Source organism: Cebidichthys violaceus, unplaced genomic scaffold, assembly GCF_023349555.1.
Source record: "Cebidichthys violaceus isolate CVI_PGR_0920_01 unplaced genomic scaffold, fCebVio1.0.p SCAF_12, whole genome shotgun sequence".
Lineage (NCBI taxonomy): Eukaryota > Metazoa > Chordata > Actinopteri > Perciformes > Stichaeidae > Cebidichthys > Cebidichthys violaceus.
In genome coordinates this window covers 3,174,796-3,196,603 of record NW_027176285.1, presented here as the reverse complement: position 1 = coordinate 3,196,603, position 21,808 = coordinate 3,174,796, and the positions used below count along the sequence as shown (strand labels likewise).

Genomic DNA, 21,808 nt, shown 5'->3' with positions numbered 1-21,808 from the left:
ACGATTTACTCCGCCGCTTCGTGTTTGTTTCCGTCATTTTCTTTTTCATCGAGTTCTAATCTCCACTCTTTGCATGAGCGATGAAAACAGCCTCTTATTCGGAAATTACGCAGCCACTTACCGAGCACTCACAACAAATAAATACATTTGTTGCCTTCTATAATCACGGGCTGTGCGGGGTAGAGCCAATTTCAAACAATATAATAAGAATTCAGGTGATTACTCAGAAACCGCCTCAGGCGGAGTGAAATTAAAATATGTATTTTAAACCTTTATTTATTCAGGTTGTATTGACTGAGCCTGCATATTTCTTTCAGCAAAGCTCTGATTCACATTCTTGCTGCAATGAATATTAACAACTGGGAGCTGCCTTGTGAATTAAGCTGTTGACCACAGGGCAGCTCCGCTGGAGCAGATGGCGGTTCGATGCCTTGCTCAAGGGCATCTCAGAAGCAGCCCGCTGTGGGAGGGGGACCTGTTTGCCTCCCACTTCTTAGGGCTTAAATTGTCAAATTTCCTTTTTTATACAAGCTCTGTTTTCTATCTGATGTCCTTAATTTATTATTTTCTTGAACTACGTCAGTCTGTGTGAAGCCAAATATAGACATGGCATTATACACTGAACATGATTTACATTCAGAGGTTGTCACCGGCGCTGCTTACTCATTGGCGAATCATCGTCATGGCACTTCCTCCGGGAAGTTCGGGGCTCTCTGCTGTGTGAAAATAGGAAACGCCGTCATCAGCGTTTACTGGAGGACACAAGACAGAAAGATGGGGAGAGAGAGAGAGAGAGAGAGAGAGAGAGAGAGAGAGAGAGAGAGAGAGAGAGAGAGAGAGAGAGAGAGAGAGACTGGAAAGAAAGGAAGGGAGTGACAGAGGTGACACTATAAGAGAAAGGTGAACATAAAAGGGTGTAGGAAAGGTGGAGAGGATGACAGATAGGAGAGCAGCAGGTGGAGAGAGAGCGATGGAACGAGAGACGTGGATCGGGGGGGGGGGCAGGCAGCTCGAGTTAAATTGTTGAATTATAGCATCACTGGGAAAGGCAGAAATTAAGAGAATGGGGGACAGAATGTGTGCCCTTAGGGCTTGTGGTGAGTGGAGTGAGATAATGAATGACTCGCTTGCTCTCCATTAGACACACACACACACACACACACACAGTTGTACAGAGGCGGGGTGGGCTTAGATAATGACATCAGTGTTAAGTCAGCGATGACTAAGTGTAGTCCTCCAGAATAGTGCTGTTCAGCAGTAGATGACTCTTCCCGGGGCTACTGCGAGTGTGATGTAGGATGACGTCCTGAGTGCTCAGCAGGTTTTTTGGTGCACGCAGTTCGCTCATTATGTCCCGGGCTGCAAATCTAGCTCATGACTTTAAAAGCCGGGCTTTTTGTCTTCTTCTTTCATTTCCTCAGCATATGTGTCAGGCTGGATATTCACCGTGACGAGATGCCCTTAAGCAAGGCACTTCAAGACACATTACGTCATTTTGCTTTAAAGAGACTACGAGGAAAATTTGTGTTGATTTTGGCGGCCCCTGTGGCAAAAAGTGGTAGTGTTTACAAGCATCAAACTCCCTTTGGAAAAAAAATTCGATTTAAATTTAGTTTTACAGTCCACCCAGCGTAGTCCAGGTTCTGGCTCTCCGGCGCCTCCCTTCTCTCCAGCGGGCCCAGCAATGCATCCTGGGGGGCCGGCGGAGTAGCGGGGCGGAGTTCTGCCAAGTGGCTGGAGGAGAAGCCGCTGAGCACTGCTGGGCGCGGAGCTCTCCTCCTCCTCCTCCCACCAGACTTCTGAGTGCAGCTCGAAGGCAGCAGGGAAGCAGCATCTGGCTGTGTCCGCGGAGGGCCGGTGGCAGCCGGAGGGCCTCGCTGGAGTCTTGAGCTGAAGGAGTTTCTGGTGAAGCTGCATTAAGGAATCCGACCCGGTGGCAACCATGGCAACCACAACGAATAACTATAAAGAAATCGCCTACTTCTCACTTCTGTAGGTAATATAGAGGCATCAATATTAAATGTTTCATAACCAGTTGAAAGTTCCTCACAGTAACTTTGAATAAGAGAAACTAATAGTTTTCGTACATTTTTAATGGCATGAATTAAATCAGCCAAAAAAAGGAGAAGTCATTTTTTTCTATTATGTTTAGTAATAAAGTATATTTCCACCTGTAAATATTCCAAACTTATTTAAGCGTTAGCTGTTTGATTTCAATTTAGTGTTCTATTAGGACCCTTTTCATGAACAAGCTTATCACTTATCACTTACAATATATATTATATTAATATCATTATAACATAAAACAGAAGTGTTCTCTCTAGCCTACTGTCAGCTCAGTGAAGACACCAATGCAGCATTTTAGGAATATTTCATTATATGTTACGACTTTTCTTGCATGCACTTTGAGAGTCCTTGGTGAGTTCTTGGTGATATATTTATATAAATATAATTTATCTATTTATTTATTTTATTTTTTTTTATTTTTTTCACCATGGGAAATAAGAATGTACAATACAAACAAGTACAATATGAATAGCTATTTTTTGTATCAAGGTAACGAGGCAAGGATGTGAATGCCCTTGAACACACACACACACACACACACACACACACACACACACACACACACACACACACACACACACACAGAACTATTCCAGTAACGTATTTGCACAGAAAGAAGCAACAGGCACTTAAGTGTACTTTCGTGAATGCTCCAATATATTTAGTGTGTTTATCTGGTTCCTGAGGTTTTGGGCCACCCACCTTCCAGTGCATGTGGATTCTGTGCATGCATACCTGCAGTCTGAGGACGCATGAGTGTGCTTAAATAACAGCGTGTTCAAGGTTTAGTACATATGTGGGTGCATGTTATCCACAGCCTTTATTCTCTATCCGGTAATGTGCATGTATGTGTGTTTGTGTGTGTGTGTGTGTGTGTGTGTGTGTGTGTGTGTGTGTGTGTGTGTGTGTGTACAGTACATGTGCTTGAGAGGCCACCCAACTGATAGACAGACCTACATGAAAGCCATAGGAATCAGCTCTACAAATAGCCCCCTGTGGTACAGACCAGTAGACAGTGTTTGTGTGGTGTTTGTGTGCATGTGTGTGTGTGTGTGTGTGTGTGTGTGTGTGTGTGTGTGTGTTTTAGTGTGTGTAAGCCCGGTCTATGCCGCTACTGTATCCTCCATATTTACCAAAGAGGCTTGGCAAACAGGTTGAGTAAACATACTGTTTTTAGTTTCCGACACACGCAGGGAAACACTCCGTTCACACACAGGCGCACAAAGCGTCTTTCTCACACGGACGCAATAAGACGAAAGGGAAATTGGCGTTCGTCTGCCTTGGTTCCTTGCGCTTTGTGCGACTCTCGCTCCGTCTTTCCTCTCTATCTATATCTCCGCTTTCCATCCGTACTTTTATTTCTCTCTCTCTCTCTCTCTCTCCTCACAGTCTTCTTCTCTCTCAATACTCATCTGTTTCTGTGCGTTTCTCACATTCTCTCTGCAACTTCAGGCCTCCATCACAGTTGAAGCTTTCGTCTGAGAGCTCGGTTACCTCCAGTTTGGGAGGAAAAAAAGGCATTCACAGGTATTCCATTTTGAAAAGATGCCTCTGTAGGATAGATCGTCATTTTCACTTTGGAACAAGTCCTTATTTATCTATTTGTTTAACATCAAAATGGGCTCAAAAAGGTAGACGCTGAAGCCCCCCTAATGTGTCGGCAAGCTCACATTATCTTTTTTTTGTAGTTTGTGGTTTTAGAACCTCTTCCTCTGTCCAAGATCCAAGATCTGAATGCTATGTTTCATGTGTAGAAAACTCTCCTTTTCATGTAATCATCTTAAATGTCAGTTTCCTCTACTGTGAGGTAACAGTGCTAAGCCCTGCCCTATTGTTCTGCAACAGTTTTCAACCAACGACAAACATATTTGCACTACAGTGGTGCAAAAACTCTTTCCCAGACTAAGCGTTGAACCTGCCTGGGTGAAGTCCAGGAACCTGCTGGACCCGGTTGCATACTAAACATGTATCTCTTTATTGAAGGAAGAAATGCGTCAGTATTTTAGGTCATGTCAACAAGAGGCAGGCTTAATTATTCCCCATGCAACATCAACTGGTTTATGAAGACGAACGCCCTTCATCGCTCTGGCCAAAAGCGATGTTGGAAGAGCTCATTATTCAGCTCACAGAAGCTTTGTAGATGTTAGACATCAGTGTTGTGTTATTGGGTCAAATTCTGACTGCGTTGGTGATTTAAACTGCGATTCCATGGCAACGGAGCATTGCGCCTTAGAGCAGAAACGGAAATAATAGAGACGCCGTGGTAGCGACCTGTCAATCACACGGTAACCACATCCTAAAGCATGCTCAGCTGTACGGTCTATGTCACTCTAAAAGGGACCGTCATGTCCTAAATGATCAGCAGGCTGTGTTGAAGAGGACTTACAAGTAGAGCGTGAGACCATAAACTCATGTTTGCAATGATCACGAATAAATCAAGAGAGAAGTAGAGTCATCTTCTCATAGACTTCTATACAACCTGACTTCATTCTGCAACCAGAGGAGTCGCCCCCTGATATTTAGCCTACTAGATATCTTGAATGTGTGTGTGTGTGTGTGTGTGTGTGTGTGTGTGTGTGTGTGTGTGTATGTGATGCATCAGTGAACAGTTGACACATAGCCCTCAAGTGCCTATTTTCTAAGGCCGAGCCAACGCCAATCAGACGCTGATCCGGTTCTTTTGACGGTGGGGGAGGAAAACCCGGGCTAAAGACGAGTGTGAAGTAGGCAGAGGTGACGTCTCTTGAGTCGGTGTCGGTTGAGGCTGATGGTACCAGTTTGAAGAGCTTGAGCTGTGTAAGAAGTGAGCGTCTCCGTCCTACCTGCATAACGGTCCCCAATCTCTTTGTTTCATAAGAGTTGATTAATCGATCAACAGCTGTGATCCATTTCTTCTAATTCAAAGTGCCAGCCATTCATTGGGTAGATCTTTGTGAATGTCAAATGTTGCTGATTTCATTTGTTTTACCTTTAATTAGAAGTTAACTACTGCACCATTGGGTTTTTAGACTGTTGGGCTATTTTTAGAAAACGATTAATGGATTATTGATCAAGACATGAATGGGTGATTTAAATGATCATAGGTTGCAGCTATAACCCCATTCACTTGTTATTCCGTTTCAGATGTACAATAGTAGCAACAGATACTTTAGTGTTAACCAACAGAAACTGCAAGTAGTATTGAATTTGGGAAAGCTTGGGCAGTGATTTTGTGTGTGTGTGTGTGTGTGTGTGTGTGTGTGTGTGTGTGTGTGTGTGTGTGTGTGTGTGTGTTTCATCCACAGTGGACAAGGCCTCAGCTCTGGTTCTGATTAACTCCCTGTAAAAACACCTCTGTTCAGAACATCACAGCCCGTACATCACACTCCTCAACACACACACACACACACACACACACACACACACACACATGCTGCGCAGCTCCTGGAGGCTCCCTGTTCACAAAGGGGAGTCTTCACCCATCATTCAAAGCCTCATAGGCCTTAAGAATGCTGACACACACACGCTCACACACACACAGGCACACACACACACACACACAGGCACACACACACACAGGCACACACACACACAGGCGCACACACACACACACACACACACACACACACACACACACACACACACACACACACACACACATAGGCACACCAAGTGCTCTGTTTCCTTAGCTTTGATACACTTATAGAGTTCAGAGGTGAGAGGGCTGGAGGTAACACCGTGTTTTTCCAGAGCTTTCTAACCACCTATATCTGCTTCTACGTGCACAAGGAGGTCCAGATGGCTGGGTGGAGACAAAACACACACACGCACGCACACACACACACACACACACCTACACACCAGTCCTGCTCGAATGCACAAAAAAACAACACGATAAGCGCTCATACTGTACACCAGAGATCTGCTACCTGACATAAGTGTGATGAAGCCCAATGAGCTATCAGCTCTCATCTAGTGTTTAGGCTGTTTATTCACACACGGCCGCGGCGCCGATCCAAGTTAATGACCCGGTCTGCCATCTTTAATTATATTAGGCTTTAGTACTAATTCAAGTCTGCGCACAAATACCACCGGTAGATTATTAGACGCAGCGTTCCGCCCGCGATGAACTCAAAACACGCAGCCCCGTGAGGTGTGTGCCGTTTGTGTGCCGGCTACTTGTGTAAAAGCGTCACGGGTTCGCCGCTGCAGCTCTGCGATGTGGGACCTCCACCGGCACAACAGCAGCAGCCGTGCTGCTGACATGATGCATAGTAGCCGACGTGTTCGGCTCTTCTAAATCTCAGCCAGCTGAGAGCAGTCACATGTGATCAATGGCTGAATTTATCACTCACAGCCAAGTGGCGTCATCCCCGTGCACGAGGTGTGTGTGTGTGTGTGTGTGTGTGTGTGTGTGTGTGTGTTTTCACGGACACGACCCCTGCTACCTCTGGAGTCACGATCGACGTTGTCTTTAGCGAGCAATTATAGCGAGAACGACTGAGGAAAAAGGTCACAGCCGTCCAGCTATCAACAAATGCCTACTGTGCACATCAGCGTGTGTGTGTGTCAGCGGTTATGCATGTGTGTGTGTGTGTGTGTGTGTGTGTGTGCTGTACCCAAAATGCCAGCAGCCACATTATCAGACTTGAACCCCCCCCACACACACACACACACACACACACACACACACACACACACACACACACACACACACACACCCTTAATAGCTTGTGGGTAATCTGCAGCGACCCTGCATGACTGATGAGAGAATTATTGTTGCCAAGCAAAGAAAAAGCATTATGGGGATGAGGAAGTTATTATTGTTATTATTATTATTGGATAGGGAGCATGACATTAAAGGCTTCGATCACGTGTGATGGTGTGTTTGCATTTGTGCGTAAACGTGTGTGTTTGGTTGAAAAGGATCCACCTGCAGGAGAGTCATTGAATAAACTCATTCCTGTTGTTATTATACCAAAACAGGACATTTCTCCTTTAATCATTAGAATAAGAACGTTCTGCACACGTCACACTTACCGCTGGAATATTTAGCCTATTCATAACCTTTTAGTGTTTATATATCAAAATACATTCATACATTTGTTTTTTCTTCTTCTTGTGGACACTTTAGTCATCAACTCTCCAACTCCCCGCTGTCTGTCTCTCCTCCACTCCGCTGAGCTCTGTGTGTGTGTGTGTGTGTGTGTGTGTGTGTGTGTGTGTGTGTGTGTGTGTGTGTGACAGAGCAGAGCGGAGCCCCGCCCACAGCAGGACTCCACTTCCTACAAATGACAGCAAGATGCACAAAGCAACTGTTTATTCACGTTCTCCGCTGAGTTTTTGTGTTTCAGTTCAGCTCTGTGTCCCGAACGTCTCGCTGTCATCCGTGGAGCTCTTTACTACACCGTCAATAGCAACAAAAGCCTATAAGAGTCATTTATTAACATAATTAGGCTTGTAACGGGATTTGATTTTCACGGTACCATATGAGAAAATGTCACTCTTCCACAGTATCACTTTATTATTATTATTAATATTATTTATTTTATTATTATTTCATCTCATCATTATCAGTATTAATATTATTATTAAAGGAGTGAGAACATAATTTTATTAATAACAGAATAAAACAATACAACTATATACTATACTCCTACTATATTATGTTATATAACTAAAGTATGTGATACCAAATATATATATATATATATATATATATATATATATATATATCGATAGTTTTCTCAAATTTAATCTACTGACAAAATAACTTGTCTACAATACCTCGGAAGAAAAAGAATAAAAGACTTGACTTGTGTATCATTGCCCCAAGGTAGGACAAACGTGTCAGAAGTCAGTCCGTCAGTTCACTGAGTGGTGCCCATAACAGGAGGCTTATTTCTGCTGTGAGGATCCTTTTAATGTTCCCCGTGTGTGCGGGATGCCTTTCCTTGGAGTTTCAAGGTTTTTACTCTTCATAATGATGAAATTATAATACTCTCCCTGAAAGTATGGAGACTTATTCAACCTTTCTCCTTGTCCTAGGCAAGTTTCCTTTTTTGATTATCTGTCATTTCAGACATTGTTCTAAATCTTCTTAAAAAAACCTGAGGTGTTTTGAGGTGGTGTTTTGTGCAGTCTGTATTAGGCACTTGTTCCTGTTTCCGTGCAAGGCCCTTTTTGCTGCAGATGTGGAGTTGTGCTGCTGTGAGTCAGTACATAAAGCAAGCAGGCAGAACAAAAAAAAAGGTGTCATTTTACAGACTTTTAACGTGCTCTGTGGTGCCAGACACGCTGGTTTCAGTATCATAAAAAACGGGCGACCTCCAATTACGTCCCAGCAGGATAATGCTCCAGTGTCTCGGCATCATACACACTTTAACTGCCCGTAACATCCATAAATCTACATCGAGCACACACCCTACAGGAGTTACTGAACGAGATTGTTTCTTATGACTTTTAAAGTCAAAGCATTCGTTTTGATTCCACTTTGTCAGAGCAAGGTGTCATCTTTCTCACTTTGAAAGAAAACTCCTTTTTTCCCGCCGATGAGCGTAACGAACAACAATCCCAGTCATCTATTGTGAGCTTCTCCTGTGTGTTTGATAGCTGCGGTTGATGTTCCTGAGGGCCGTAAACTCTCCTCTTGCTATAAATCAGAGCGCTCCTTCATTGCCCAGGAGGATGCTCTACTTTATTTTCTCTGCAGAGACGTTAGTGATGAACCATTCTATTCATGGCAGTTGGCTGTCAGGGTTGGGCGTTTTATTTTATTTTTTTGCGAGAAAGAGGAAAGAGAAACTTACTGATTGAACGTATGACTGTTTGCGGACACAAAGCTGTTATTTCAAGGGACAGACCTCCGAGTTTCCCATTACAGGATGTTCTCTGGTGCCATTTGGCCGACCGGTTCTCTTTTGGACGTTTCCCATTGTGAGAGAAAGAAAGAGAGAGAGTACATATGTGCATTTCTTTAAGAGAAGGACTGATGCCTTCTATTTCCCCTCACGCACACACACACACACACACACACACACACACCCACACCCCGGCCCGCCTAGTGTATTTCCCTCCTGGCTTTCCAATTTAAATGCAAATGTTCCCAAATCGGACTCCACAAAGACGCAGAGGCAAAATCATTTGACGCAGCGATGAATTATATATTTTAATTAAGCAGCCGAAAGAATCACGCCTATTCAGCCCTTTCCTCTCCAATAAGAAATGAATAAATAAATATAGAAGAAGAAGAAGAAGAAGAAGAAGAAGAAGAAGAAGAAGAAGAAGAAGGGAGTAAATGGGAGGGGTGGATGGATGGATAAAGGCAGGAGGGTTTGTATTGAGTTTGTGTGATTGCAGCGCTAACCGCCCGTGGGCTGTCATTATATGAGCGATCTGAAGCTGTCAGATTTCAAAACTGTATTGTTTGCTGATAGACAGGCTAAATACCCCCACAGTTCCACGCGCACACACACACACACACACACACACACACACACACACACACACACACACACCTATACCAGAGCTTTTGCACCCAGAGAATTGCAAATGCATGCAAACACACACACACACACACACACACACACACACACACACACACACACACACACACGCATCATTTGGATTTTGAAACCAGCACTTGAAGAGCAGAGATGGGGATTGTGATGCTCTGACAAGGGATGCAATTTTAATTTCACCCCCTGTCACTCTCCTCAATATCTTCTCAGATGAAATACATATGAGCTGCCAATCACTCACACAGACACACACGCACGCCCACACACACACACACACACACAATCTAACCCTCAATAATATGCATTCATGCAAACTTTCAGTTATTATACTGAAAAGTCAAAAACAGACTCCAAAGAGTTGCCAACACAAACGCTCAGACCAATTAAAACTGTGAAGAGACTCAAATGATGCGGTATGGCTGCTATTTAATTAGTTTTTCACCTCAGAGATGGTTTTGCTTTTAAGACAATTTGTTTCTCCACTAAAAACATAATCCAGTGTATTTGAAATAACATCAGTAAATTACAACAAACACAGTTTAAGTTGAATTATTCTCACTTCTAATCAAACGTAATTCACGGTAATCCTGGTTGTATTAGCTCACACTTACACTGAAGCGGTATACGCATTACAGAGCTGTCTGTTCTGAACGACGTTGTCACCATCGCAATGCCTTGTGGGACATTTAATGGCGGCATAGCGTTCGCAGACTCGGGTCGTCCTTCAATCAGAGGGTTGACGGTTCGATCCCCGGTTCGACGTATCCTTGGGCGAGACGCTTAACCCCAAAATTGCTCTCGCAAGCTGTGCCTGCGCTGAATGAATGGTCACAGTCCTGATGGGCACCGTGCATGGTGGCCCCTGCCTTCAGTCTATGAATGGCTGAATGTTGACATGTAGTGTTAAAGCGCTTTGAGTGGGAGCTGTTTTGAGTAGATAAGCGCTGTACAAGTACATTCTATTTACCATATTTCACCGGTAATAGTATGCAATTCACACACTACTGGTTTCGTACTGCGGTTTTGGACTCATTAAAGTATCCTGTTTGAGCGTACTAAATAACATGTTAATATGGAATTCGTAATGAGAAAAACTTTTCTCTTTGTGCGTCTTTGACTGTTTCATTGCCTCGTGACCTGTTAGTGGTGCCGTAAAAGCTTTTCCATGTCCTTGAATGTCGCTCGGCGGTACTTGATATGTCCCATCTTTCTGAGACGCTAACGCACGGTGTGGTGAAGTTCATGCTCGACTTTGACAAAGACAAACGGAAAGAGCGAAGGACATGATTCTGTGAGCGAGGACGACTTTTCAGGAAAAGAAGAGAATTGAAAAAGTGGAAGAGAGAATGAAGAGTAGAAGTGAGAAAGAGAGATACAAAAAAACGGTGAACCAAGACCAAGAGGTAATGGGAGATGACGGCGGTTTGTAACAGCTGGAGTCGTGCCTCAAAAGAACAAGGAAAATCACTTCCCTTTCTTTGCCTCTATTTAGAGCGCTCACTCTGTTCTAACACATGCAGACACGGACAGCTTGCTCACCGCCAGTCTCAGCAGCAAGCGGACCCTTAGACAGCCTTTCTTCAGAGAGGAGAGGTAGTTGGCCCTCTTACAGACAGAAGATGGGGGGTTCACGTTTTAATGGGAGGATCTGGGTTCAGGCCCCTTTTTTGTGGCCCTGCTCAAGTGTGCTTGAACACGACGGTGAATCCTTACGATCCTTAAATAGTGTAGTTATGTTAAAGCTGACCCTGACCTCTGACCTTTTACCCCCTAGTGGAAGCGAGGAAGCAAAAAAAACCCCCCAACTTTCTCAACTCATTAATCAGCACATTTTGTGACTGTTTTTAACTGCTAGGAGACTTCCAGACTTTATGCTAAGCTAAGTTGACCGCTGACGTGAGCGTGGCGTTCACTTTCTCATCTCGGCAAGAAAGGCCACTGAATATTTCTCAAAATCTGGATCTTTTCCTTCCTTATCGTCTCATCACGCTCGGCAAAATGTTGAACTAGGAATGGATGTTTACGCCGCAAGGAAGTGCCGATCGGGAGGAGCGATGCACTGAGACGGGCATCAACAACGTCAAGAGATGACAGTATGAGTAAAAGCAAGAGACGAGAGCCTCTTCCACCTTAAACTCAAAGACTTCAGAGTTGAACTTCGGGTTGTAAACGCTTTATGCGAGGCAACAATGAGGCGGCGGGGGGGGATGCCCGCGAGGCATCGTTGTTGTACATGAAAGCTGACCGTTTGTTTATGGTGTGCTATACCTTTAAGAGCTGCTGGCCATAGCCCATCCCAGGGAGGATGGACCCATTAGGCTGATGAACAGAGGGAAAGGGAGAGAGGGAGACACATAAACACACACACAGAGAGAGAGAGAGAGAGAGAGAGAGAGAGAGAGAGAGAGAGAGAAAGGTTATACATTGAAAAGGATAACACCAGTGAGAGGAGTAAAGAAATAACGGAGTTAGACGAGTAGGAGGGAAGCGGCAAAGGACACGGGAAAAGGTCCACAGAAGGGGCCGTAGTGAAAGGAGACAGAGAGACACTGAGAGAGAGAGGACAGGAAGCGGCTATCCCTCCGTCTCCTCCACGGCGTTGTAGGCGTCTATGGGTCTGTCGGTCAATCACGGACGACAGGCGGACGCGCTCGCTCGCCGGCTCCCTGTCCCTCGCGCGTGCTCCCGCTGATGACTCCGCTGTGTGTGTGTCCACAGATGGCAAACCTTGTGACGTCGCTGTGCTGCGTAGTCCTGGCCGCGGTGGTGGTGGCGTACGCTCAGAGACGCAGTCAGCTTGGTGAGTATGCATTTTATCTTCTCCTTCATGATGCTGTGGCTCTTTCTCTGCTGAGGCCTACTCTGCTCCTTCCATCTCAACTTGTCATCGTTCTCGTCTGGAATCCCAGAAAGTAAACACTGTTTGGCTCTATGTTATCGTACTGTGCTCTCCTCTTCCTCAACTCAACTTTCCTGTGCTTTTTTTTCCAACCTTTCTCGACGGAAATCATTTCACATCTGTGCTCAAAATGTCCTCTCTCAATGTTTCCCGTATTGACAAAGCCAGTGATCGTCCTCGTTTGCATGAACTTGATTTCAATGCTGCTTTCTCAGCTTGTTTTGATTTTGCTCTGGTTGTTGTTATTGTGATTTAGTTGACCCGCTTGTGGAGTTAGGGTACGACTTAACTGGGTTGTTCCTGGGTGTAAGCTGCGCTTTTTTTTCCCCGTGTGCCATTTGTGCTGCACCAGCTGGTCTGTGAGGTCAAAGGTGAAGCGGAAAAGTGGAAATGTACCTGTGAGGAAGAGCATTCGGAATGCACTTCTCCTCTCTCACAAACAGAGGAACAATGGCCGATATCATTCACTGCATGGCGCTGATATTTTGGCTTCCTCCATAACAAACAAGGGTTCAACAAAGGAGCCGGTCAGGTCAGCCGGTGATCATGAGCGCGTTTCAAATGACTTATGCACCGAGGTTCTGAGGGAGAGAAGAGACAGTGACTGCTCACACAAGATGCATGACCACAAATTAGACCGTGTGTGTGTGTGTGTGTGTGTGTGTGTGTGTGTGTGTGTGTGTGTGTGTGTGTGTGTGTGTGTGTGAGTGTTTAACAGGGAAGTCAATTTGTGACTTTTAGTGAAGAATGGCCTTGGCTTATCAGCCAATGGGGTCGCGCTGTTTAAGTCAGCTGACCCAAAGAAAGAGTTTAAGGAAGTCGATAAGTGCCCGGTGACGCGCATCACTATGTCACGAGGGTCATACTCACACACACACACACACACACACACACACACACACACACACACACACACAAACAGAGCATAAATGGCTTAGGAAAAAGGAATGTTGTCTTTGGGGATTAGGTGAAAGCTGCAGAGAAGGTAAGTGAAAGAGGGAGAGATGGAAAGAAAAACCAAAAAAGGGAGAAGTGGACAAAGACGGGAAGAAATTGAGAAAATAGAGCAAATGGAAAAAAGGCAGACTGAGAATGAAAGTCAGGAGGAATAACAGTTGATGTTTGATGAAGAGTGCAGGATGGTTAAAACCCTACTTTTTTGTATTGAAACAGTCCTCAAAATAATAACGAAAAGCAATTCATTCAAATTCAGAAGCAATAGTTAGTTATAAAGGAATTTTATATCACTTATTTTATTTTAATACGACTATTATTATTATTTTTAATTACGACTAAAAAAACAGATAGTGGGGTACAAGTTACAAGTTAAACTCGTTCCAACAGACTGACTTCTATTGCAGTCAACACAAGCTGTATTCTACTGATCACTACTGGTCTAGTATTACATACGTATTTTGTGCCGCGCAGCAAAGCAGAAAGGAAGAACGGTGAAGTGAGTAAAGAGGGGAAAAAAAGAAGTGAACGGGAAACACTTCAGGGAATAACAGATATGGATAGAGGGAGGAATGAATGACAGAAAGAGAGCTGCCAGTTTGGTCTCTAGGAAGGATTGTGTGTGTGTGTGTGTGTGTGTGTGTGTGTGTGTGTGTGTGTGTGTGTGTGTGTGTGTGTGTGTGTGTGTGTGTGTGTGTGTGCGCGCGCTGCTTTTCTTTTCATGCTACATAAAGTCAGCTGCCGCATCCACACGAAACTGTTTCCTATATATGTCATAAGATATCATATCACACAGGCATGAGCACATAAGAGCAGTAAGTATTACTGGTATGCACACACACACACACACACACACACACACACATATACACACACACTCTTAAACTCACACAGAGACATGCGTATATACATCTGCCTGTCTTGGAAAGTGCTTTGTTTCTCTGACTAATTGCAAGCCGGTTTGATTGACAAGATTCCTTTGGGTATGTGCCAAGAGAGCGCACAACACACACACACACACACACACACACACACACACATTAATGCATGTGCACGCACACATACGTAGTCAGTAGAGAGGGATAGACGGAAGGTGAACTCTCTTGTTAGGAAGGCACACACTGTTCTTGAGTGTGTGCGTCCGACATGGAGCGCATAGGAAATCCATTTGGGACTTCATAATTAATGACAGCCGAACAGAGACGACGAGAAACACCGTCAGAAATCACCCGCGGACCGAGCGGAAGGAATAGCTGCAAGGCTCGTGCGTAACACAGTCGATGTTGTCCGGAAGGAGGAGAACATGGACAGTGAAAGAGAGCCAGACGAGCGAGAGACAGACACGGAGACATGATGGAAGGACAGACGGGGGAATGAGACAGGGTGGAGCAAGACGGGGCGGAGGGACATGGCAAGAGCTCGCTCAGAAAGTAGAGTTACTGTGAAAGTAGTTCAGATGAGTTAAGCTGTTATCATCCACTTTGAGGCAAATAAATGTCACAGGTTTTCTTTGAAATATTAATTTAAAGATAAAAAAAAGCCAAACTGATTTGATTCCGCAGTAATCAGCATAATTGATGATTTGATGAGTCTTTTTTTTTAATCTGACTTGCTGATTCCAATTTTTGCCGATTTTCTTAGAACTGTAATTGGCAGCGAGGCACCAGATTAACCTTTTCTTTTTTTACCACCATCCTGGAACCGTCCCATAAAATTATTTGAATTGGCCTGAAATCACAGTAAACTGTTAAACAATGTAAACCGTCATCTATTGTGGTTATGTGCAGAACAACCCATAATTTAAAAGATTAAGAAATACATTATTTTACTGTATTTAATTATTTGCTTTGATTAAAAAATAAATTTGCATCATAGTTTTATTATGTATTATAAGCTGCGTAGAGCGAAGTTAAACAGGTCATAATCTAATATCTAGTTCATATATTGTCATTATTATTCAATTAAGTTTCTGGCCAAAAACTACATTTCACAAGATTTTATTGAAACGCATCATAATTAACTGAGTAGAGCTGTGACCTTACTGTCTGTGCCATTGTGTGCAATTTAAAAACTATCATCATGCGACAGCTGCTCAGCGTATTTAAATATGAGACGGACTGACCGGTCATGGCCAATCAGCTGGAAACCGTCCTGTTTGGATCATCTTTAGTCGATTGGTGCAACAAAATAAAAATAATGCTACAAATGCTGCTTCTTTGACTTGTAATTGGCCAGATATTTAATTGACAAATTCTACACCAGCATTGCATCAAGACTGAGGAAAGCTCATTGACTGTGCCGTTTCCATTCATCTTTTGTAATGTGATTAAAAAAGACTAAACAAACTGAGAGATTGAAGCCTTAGCACCAGCAATGACAATCCCTTAATGGAACATCACTTTAAACAACAGAGGAAAAAGAGAAATAATTGAAAGCTATCAACCCCGCAGAGAGGCAGAGAGTGAGACTCAGAGGTCATGCCAATTAAGCTCCCTTGAATATGAATTTGATTTTTGATTGCCAGCGGAAACTAGGCGACGGGGCGGTTGGAAAGGGGGGGACGGGGAAAAGATATAATGTGGGTGGAAAAAAAACACGAGTCAGATCCGGGGAAAAAGACATGAGAGAATACTTAAGAGATGACGGATGAAGGGACTAGAGAGTGAGAGCGTGGGAGACAGACACGGAGTCAGATAGAGGCAAGGCTGATAACAGTCAGCTGTTCAGATGCTACATGGGGAGTCACCTCAGGCAACAAGTATTATGTTTTCACACACTGGTCCGTCGCAATAGAGCGCTACTGAACTGTCAACAAGCATTTCCTGGAATATGTACAGGTTCTAGCATCAACTATAGAAAGGTTCCCCTGATGTTCTTAAGCAAGACGGCGAATGTCAGCTAGTGCCAAACACGGCGACCTTTTGAACCTCCCCGTGGTCGAGGAGGAGGAGGAGGAGGAGGAGGAGGAGGAGGCGAACAACGCGCTGTCAAGAATCGATAACATCGTTTTTATTCATATTAGAAAGGAAGCAGATTGGACTGTCGGTAGAACAAAAGTTCATGAAAAGCACAACGCGTTTTAATGCAAGCCCATAGGCAGGACAGCGTCGGCATCTGCTAGTCGGACGATCACATTGTTTTACATTAGATTGTCAAGAACACATCCTGTATAATATCCTGTATGATATCTTGAGCAAACATGACGACATCAATAGCATTGTACTAACTTCACCAAAGTCAACACTGCTTTTTGGAGCTTGTGTAAACTGTAATTAAGATATTGAATTAGAAAAATATTGTTTAATTAAATACACGGATTAGCTTGTGCAAATAGCTGTCCTCCAAGCAATGACATGAAAGCACAATAGGGCCTTCTAAAGAAGCTTTAAAAAGCCTCTCTTTTTTTTTGGATACGGTCTTTCTGCACATTGTTTTTTTTTGCGTAGGTTTCCTTCTGGTCTGTTTGGATCGGGTCCAACATTTGTGGAACTGTAAAGACCTCTAAAATACATTTGCATTCACAGCCGATAGGAAAAACTTTTAAATTTATGCAAGCAAGCTGCACCCGGTTGAGTGCATCAGCTTCTGTTTTTGGTGACTAACGGACCAAAGCAGTATTTGGCCAAATGAAAGAAATAGAGTCCCTGCTTATGGTTCATCTTCACACACACACACAGCTTAAAAACTAGATTTTTAAATTAAAAGCAAACACATTACTCATGCCCACTCTGGATATCTGTTTCTTCCTGATTATCATGTGCCACTGGTGATATACTAGTCCTCAATGCATGCATTGAGAAGCTGAAGATTGATCGCATACATGGCCCAAATGAGCCTCGTTTTCTTTCGCTATTTGTCTTAATCTCCCTTTGTCTCTCTTTGCATCTTTTATGGTCTCTGTTTTTCCCTGATTCCTTCTTCCTCTGTCTCCCTGTGTGTTTCTCTCCGTCTCGTTCGTATCCTGAGATGCATCAAAAAGTCCTAGCCGAAGCATTACAATGTCATTAACGGGGTGCCTCGCACAGTAAATACCAAGAACAAGCGCAACATGAATACCAATGAGCAAAGTACCAGAGCATATTCAGTGGAGGAGGAGGACAAAATGGAATTCGATACAGAATGAGGAAAATCTGCTGCAATTGAGATTGTTTTCTTTGACTTCGAGTGAATTTTCTCTGTAGTTTTTTATTTTTTTATGACGGCAACGGCTACATTTGCTTTCCCCCTCCGCACGCACACACACACACACACACACACACACACACACACACACACACACACACACACACACACACACACCAGCGTCTCAGCCTTGCAATGTGTGTGAGAGCGAGAGAGTGTGTGAATGCGGTGACGACATGCTGTTGACTGAGAGAGCATGTTATTTATGGGAGTCCATATCCTGATTGAGAGCCAAACGTTTCCACTCATAATCATTCCCTCCATCTCTCTCTCTCTCTCTCTCTCTCTCTCTCTCTCTCTCTCTCTCTCTCCCTCTCTCTCTCTCTCTTTCTCTCTGTCTCTCTCTGCTCTCTCTCTCTCTCTCTCTCTCTCTGCTCTCTCTCTCTCTCTCTCTCCCCCTCTCTCTCTCTCCCTCCTCCCGTCCCGTCTCGCTCTTCCTCCACTTCACCGTCCACATCATCAAACACTTGTCACCTTCTCTACTTTCCTCCATATCTGCCCTTCTTTCCTTCACTCTCTAATTTCGTTATATTACTTCCTGTCTCTGGATGCCCCACCATCACCCCCTCCCTTTTACTCCATCCCTGTCTCCATCTCTCCTCTCCCATCTCACAAATCCATCCATTTGAGTGGTCAAAAGCACATTTATTACCCATGACATCATTCGCCCGCTGACGCTACACCGGCGTCACTGAATCTCTCTGTGTGTTCCGCCGAGCTTCCTTTGCCTCACGCTGATCTGATGCCGTCTGATCACTGTGGACCGAGGAGCGAGGGGGGGGGGGGGGGGGGGGGGGGGAGCCAGAGATCAGGGAACAGACTGGCGGAGGGAAAGGGGAGCGAGCGAGAGGCGGCGGCAGAGTGGGAGGTTAACTCTCGCACTAATTCCATGGTGTTACAGCTGTCGAAGCTGTATTTATTTCTTGTGCATTCGACACGTGCTGCTGTGACTTTCCGAACATGCGTTGGGCATCCGCTTTGCCTTACTTATCCACACCCTCGCAAATGGATCATGTTGACTGTTCAAATTGAATTAATGCTTCTTTTTTTTTTTTTTAAACCTCCCCCATCATGCTTGACAGCCACGTTTAATCTAATCCACGTGCAGATGCTCATATAGGCGGATGCGATTAGCGGTAATAGCTACAGCGCTCCACAAAGCGTCGTCTATTGAACTCGGGTGACCGGGCCGACCGGGGCTAATCTGACCGGCATGCTACAGCGCTGCTGCAGCTGATAGCGGAGGACCAAAAGGACGTCTCGTACCGAACCGGACGTCTTGCACCGAGCAGTTGGGGACAACTACATATCCATTCCTAATAATTAGACATATTATATCATAGTTTCTGTTCCAGGTAATTATTCAAACACGGTCTATGCATGTCAACGATGTGGGTCTTCATGTCTCTTAACTCCAGCATGATGTCTAAATGTAAATGTTGGACATCAGGCGCGGAGGGAAAGGAATTCCTGTAATTGCAGAGACAATTGTAGGTATTTTCGCTTTTTCATGTACTTTCGCCGAAGTGAAGCTTTTTAAATACTGCAATTGCAAAGTGGCCTCCCGCTTTGCGCCTTTGACCCAGTCGGGAGGACGCTTCATTTAGGTTTGTCGTTCGAGTCGTTTATCCATAATGAGACGGGAGTAATGGAACAAAAGAGACGCAAAAGAGATATGACAAGACCAACGCATATTCACAAGTCCTAACCGTCCATAAGTATAGGGTAAGAAATCTCAAGATAAAAGTCTTTGGGATTTACTGACAGCATGAATTCTGTTGGGGGGGGGGGGACATTAACTAAAAGTTCTTATGATGAAAACACTTGAAACATCAGCAGATGTTTGTGATTTGTTTGTCTCTCCACTTTTAGAAGTACAAAAGACAAATGGAGACAACTAAATGTGTTCAATTATTCATGAAATTCAACCGCTCTCTGATGCGTCTTCAGAGAAAACAGACAGCTACTGTAAATAAGTGAATAAGCACAGAGATTGATGTCTGTGTGTCTTTGTATGTGTGAGCCATGCATGCATGTGCTGGCGGGGAACCTGGATCGCACTCATTACCCTGAGTAGCACTCAGGGTAATGAGTGTTCCCTCTTTGGCACGCCGCTTGTATTAGATTCAAGATGGGGCTCAACCAATTGATTGACTGACTGGATTGGCAGATGGATTACTGACTGGATGACTGGCAGGGAGGAGAAGTGAAGCTAATCTCATTCAGTCATGGTTTTGAAAAGCAAGGGGGGGGAAAAAAGAAAAAGCAAAAACTAAAAAGAACTATAAATCACCCAAATAATAACCGCTTTGAAGCGAAAGCAAAAACAAAAAACATTCATTTAACTTATAACAGAAAAAATAATGTGTTCACGTGCAATTATCATGAGCTTTACATACTTTTTTAAACTTATTTGGTTGCTTTATGGTTCTCAAATCATCCAAAAGGAGTTTATTTGGCACATACTGTTTACACTTAAGTGCTGTTTTTTTCAGGTACCTATTCATACCATTACGGAAACCAATGCAACCCCAACATATTTTGTCTGAACCGAGTTGATTCGTCAGCTGATCGGCTGGTTTAGTCAACTGACAAATTCTCTGTTCTTTTGCACAACACAACAGTGTCGCATCCCTTCTGGAGGACCTACAGGCGGGAGGATTGACGACTCAGCGATTAGTTGTCTGGCCGATTGCCTGTCTGATTCCAGAGACACTAAGTGAATCCAGCGGCTGATATGGAGGTTATGTCGTTGCCGTTTGATCGGCTGGTTAGATCACGGTACCAGATGTTTAACTGAAGAGCTGTTGGACTTGGCCATGTGGGAGAGTCAGTTTGACAGCTAATGCGTTGCCCTTTAAGAGGCATGTGGAGGAGGAAGATGTCATAATATATAATACGAGATACTTGGAGCTTTATAAGTATTAAAAAAGTTCTTGGTTACAGAGAGGCGGGTAGAAGAGAAGCTGTCTCTAACGTAGTTTGCAGGTTTGTGTGGACATGGATCGGCACCAGGGGGGAAAAAGCATCAGTGGTTATTATCTTCATCGTCATCAAGTTACTCGTGGAATTAACGCAAATTCGGATAAATATGGATATTTTATCAACCTGAAACTGGATCCGCGGCGGAACCGGCTATCGGAATCAACTTTAATACACACACACACACACACACACACACACACACAGAAACGTAATCATCCACTTTGTTTGTGTGTTTGTGCGTTGTATGACACAAATCTGTGTAAGAGACAACATGTGAGATATGAGGAAAGAAATATCCATGGAGTCCATTATTGTTTAGTAGTGAACGGTCTGCCATTGGTCCAGTAGAGACACAGGGTTTCCCGACTGTCTGATAACATCTGTCCGGTAATGGACCATCTCCAAACAATCACGGCCCCTTTATGCTAAGATATGGAATCTCAGAATCTCACTGTCTGAGCCGGAGTGTTTACATGTATGTGTGTGTGTGTGTGTGTGTGTGTGTGTGTGTGTGTGTGTGTGTGTACTGTCTAGCTCCTTAAACTCATGAATTTATAAGAAGGGATTCCCAGTAATGCTTCAACCGAGAGTCTCGCTCTCTGATGGCTCCTTCTCAAAAATGTGAAGCAGTTAAAAACACTGTACATCACCGTAAAAAAAAAACAAAAAAAAAAACGTCAGCTTGCAACAAGCTGTTACTCTTTGATCTGTTCCTCTAAGCATCATAATACGCAGTGAGCGATACTCATTAAATTCAAGAGTAAGCGAGATTTGAAAACATATCCAACCAAAAGTCAGAGCATTTGATTAATTGATTGCTGTCATAATGTTAAGAGAATTTCAACAAACGTAAAAAAAAATATTTCTAAAATGCATTTGTCTGTGTTAGCGCTGTGCTTTCTTCTCCCTGACCCTGCCGTATTGACAGATGATATACCCGGAGTGCTGAAGAGATGAAAGGACGATTTAAAGGGAATGTTTACCGACATTACCGAGTCTTTTTTTTTTTTTGAGAACGTCTCAGGCGATTATGGATGCAAGGAGGATCTTATTAGTATAACTACTCTAAGAGGAGTTCAAAAGGTGTGAAGCAAAACTAGAAACGAAGCCTCTGGTATTAATGACTTGCCAAATTAAGCTTTAAGGTCACTTTCCCGTCCTCAATGAGAGGGTAATTACTACCCTTAAGCAAATGTTCTTTTAGTTGGTTTTAAAAAAGCCG

General features: G+C 43.9%; 1 protein-coding gene across 3 annotated transcripts in view; it reads left to right on the top strand.

Annotated features, from left to right (window-relative positions):
- Window positions 1–21,808, top strand: part of cntfr (ciliary neurotrophic factor receptor) — a 206,903-nt gene that overhangs the window by 75,683 nt on the left and 109,412 nt on the right. For all 3 annotated transcript variants that reach the window (XM_068705923.1, XM_068705925.1, XM_068705922.1), the window contains one exon: window positions 12,285–12,366. In XM_068705923.1, coding sequence (XP_068562024.1) covers window positions 12,285–12,366 — 82 coding nt within the window. The remainder of the gene's footprint in view (window positions 1–12,284; window positions 12,367–21,808) is intronic.